This window comes from Aplysia californica, unplaced genomic scaffold, assembly GCF_000002075.1.
Source record: "Aplysia californica isolate F4 #8 unplaced genomic scaffold, AplCal3.0 scaffold00026, whole genome shotgun sequence".
Taxonomy (NCBI): domain Eukaryota; kingdom Metazoa; phylum Mollusca; class Gastropoda; order Aplysiida; family Aplysiidae; genus Aplysia; species Aplysia californica.
This window is the reverse complement of record NW_004797296.1, coordinates 2,188,181-2,190,772: the sequence shown is the minus strand read 5'-3', so window position 1 is coordinate 2,190,772 and position 2,592 is coordinate 2,188,181. Positions and strand designations below refer to the sequence as shown.

The 2,592-nt window shown below is 43.9% G+C and overlaps 1 protein-coding gene across 1 annotated transcript in view; it reads left to right on the top strand.

Annotated features, from left to right (window-relative positions):
• LOC101861636 (neprilysin-1) overlaps positions 1–2,592 on the top strand; it is a gene marked incomplete in the record, with an annotated part of 31,137 nt that overhangs the window by 16,346 nt on the left and 12,199 nt on the right. The window contains 1 exon segment of the mRNA XM_035973258.1: positions 2,170–2,263. Within this exon segment, the coding sequence (XP_035829151.1) occupies positions 2,170–2,263 (94 nt within the window).

The following is a 2,592-nucleotide window of genomic DNA, read 5'->3' as shown; positions in this document are numbered from 1 at the left end:
CTTTGGCTTGAAAGACTATTACTGTCAATAGCTGACAAGGGAGTTCCGTTGCGTGCAATCAGATGGATCCATGGTTTCCTGAGAAACAGACAAGCCCGTGTTCGCCTGAATAGAGAAACAAGCAAGAGCCAGAATTTCAAGCAAGGAATTCCCCAAGGAGCTGTACTATCACCGCTGCTGTTTATATTCTTCATAAACAACCTGGCAGAATCCCTTCCAAACCTGACTCGCAACAACTAACCTCCGCCAAGCTGATCTACTCCATGTTCGCTGATGACTGCACAATATTGACCAGTCGCGCAAAGAGAGAAAAGGCAAATGAAGCGACACAATTGATTGTGGACATGGTTGTGAAAAGGAGCAATGGATGGAAGCTTATCTTGAATGCAACCAAGAGTGAGGTGTGCTTCTTCTCAACATTTGTGAAGGAGCCAACGTGCAATCAATAATTCAGATCGAAGGGAAAAAGATACCTTTCAACCCCTCTCCACGCCTGCTGGGTGTCTACCTGGACAGACAGCTAACCTTCAACAAGCATATTGAGGAAGTGTCCAAAAGTGCAACCTCAAAAAATGAAGGTTATCGGTGCTGTCAGCAACTCAAAATGGGGCTGGGGTAAGGAGTCGCTCAAGAAAGTATATCAGATGTTTGTGAAAAGCAAGATAGATTATGCTGCCCCAGCGTGGCAGCCTCGGCAGCCTTGGCAGCCTTGGCAGAGTGAGACTTGTGCAAAGACCCTGGACAGAATACAAAACAAAGCCCTCCGCCTTGTATCAGGTCAGCTGAAAACAACACCAACAGAAGCGCTGCGCTATGAGACCAGAACTGAGCACTACACCTCCTATACAAAAAGAACATGCCTCAAGTCTGTAGAGATGGCTAAGAGATTACCAGACAACCATCCTAGAAAGAAAGCCCTTGATCAAGCAGTCAAGCCTAAAAACAGCAGGAAAAGTTGTTTTCGGATGGGCACCGATTTAATAGACCACCTCTCCCCCTGAAGCAGAGAATCGATGGCCGATCAATCTGGTGAAAGCTAGTCCATGGAAGACCCATGGCGAAATCAAAATTCTGACAGAACTAAGAGGAGAAAAAGGCAAAAGTGATGATCCTGTAAAGGCACGTGAAGCTGCAGAGGATGTGATCAAAGAGGCTAGTGCAGATTTGACAATTTTCACCGATGGATCGGCTGTCGCAGGATACCGCGAAGGTGGAGCTGCAGCAGTGGCGATAATGAATGATGAATCACCACAAACAGAAATTATTAAAACTAAAGGTGCATTCCTTACACCATCTTATGACAAGGAATGCCAGGCAATGATGTCTGCTGCACAATGGATTGCTGACAATTGCCACAGTAGGACTAATGTGCTGATCTTGACTGACAGTCAGTCCCTCTGCAAGGGGCTGCAAGGCAACAGTTTGGACATAAATGATTTGCGCTGCAAGTTCAGTGAAGCCACAGCCACAATAAAAATCCAGTGGATTCCAAGCCATGTTGGAATAGAAGGAAATGAGGCAGCAGACCATGCAGCTGCTAATGAAGCTAGAGAGATTGAGGGAGACAGACGACCAACAACATACAGAGGAGTCTTTCCAATGATCAAGAGGGAAATCAGAGACCCACCATGCAGAGCTAAGTATCAGCACCAGGAAGATGTGTATTCTGGGTACTCCTATAAGCGGGAACAAAATATCACATGTCGCTAGGACCAGGTTGAGCTAGCGAGACTGCGGTCGGACCATCATTGGAGCTTAAGATGGTATAAGAACTTTGTAAATGAAGAGCTCAGCCTATTTTGCCGAAGATGCGGCCCTGAAAAGGAGGATGTCAAACATATGTTTGAATGTCCAGGAACAATGGCAGTTCGAAGCGTTATTTGGACGAGTGGAGGTGCCGCTTAGCATATTGACAATGGAGCCGAATTTTAAAGAGCTTCGCTCTCGCTCGAAGATTTCTTCGTGGAGTCCGCCAGGCCCATTAAGGAAACAAAAAATCGTCATCATCATCAAATATCTGTGTAAAATCGCTATTGAAAATTCAACTTTGAATAAAAGTCGAGATATATCTATCTATCAAAATCACTTCGATCTTTAGAATCACTTGAACTTTTAAATGATTTTGACTGATTCAAATCATGTTGGTATTTTGAAATCCCATTTCTTCAGGGTGGTCATGAATTACCTGATCTGGCGCAACCTCATGAGACGGATACCTAATCTGCCACGAAAGTACCGCAACATCAAGAACGATTTTTACAAAGTGAGAACGGACCAATCATTGCTTGTTAGATTGAGTGATTGATTGATTGACTGTTTGACTGATTGATTAATTAATTGATTGATTGATTGACTTGTTGGTTGGTTGGTCAGTTGGTTGGTTGGGTGGCTGGGTTGGTGGTTCGGTGCGTGGTTGGGTAGTTGGGTGGTTGATTGGTTGGTTGGTTGGTTGATTGATTGATAGGTTGATTGATTGATTGATTGATTATTTTCATTTATCAATGGGCCGGTTTGCTGATAATATATTCAAGTCTTTGTATCTGGACTATCATTCTTTGTCTTAACACTTAGTTACTTTTCCATTTACCTTCT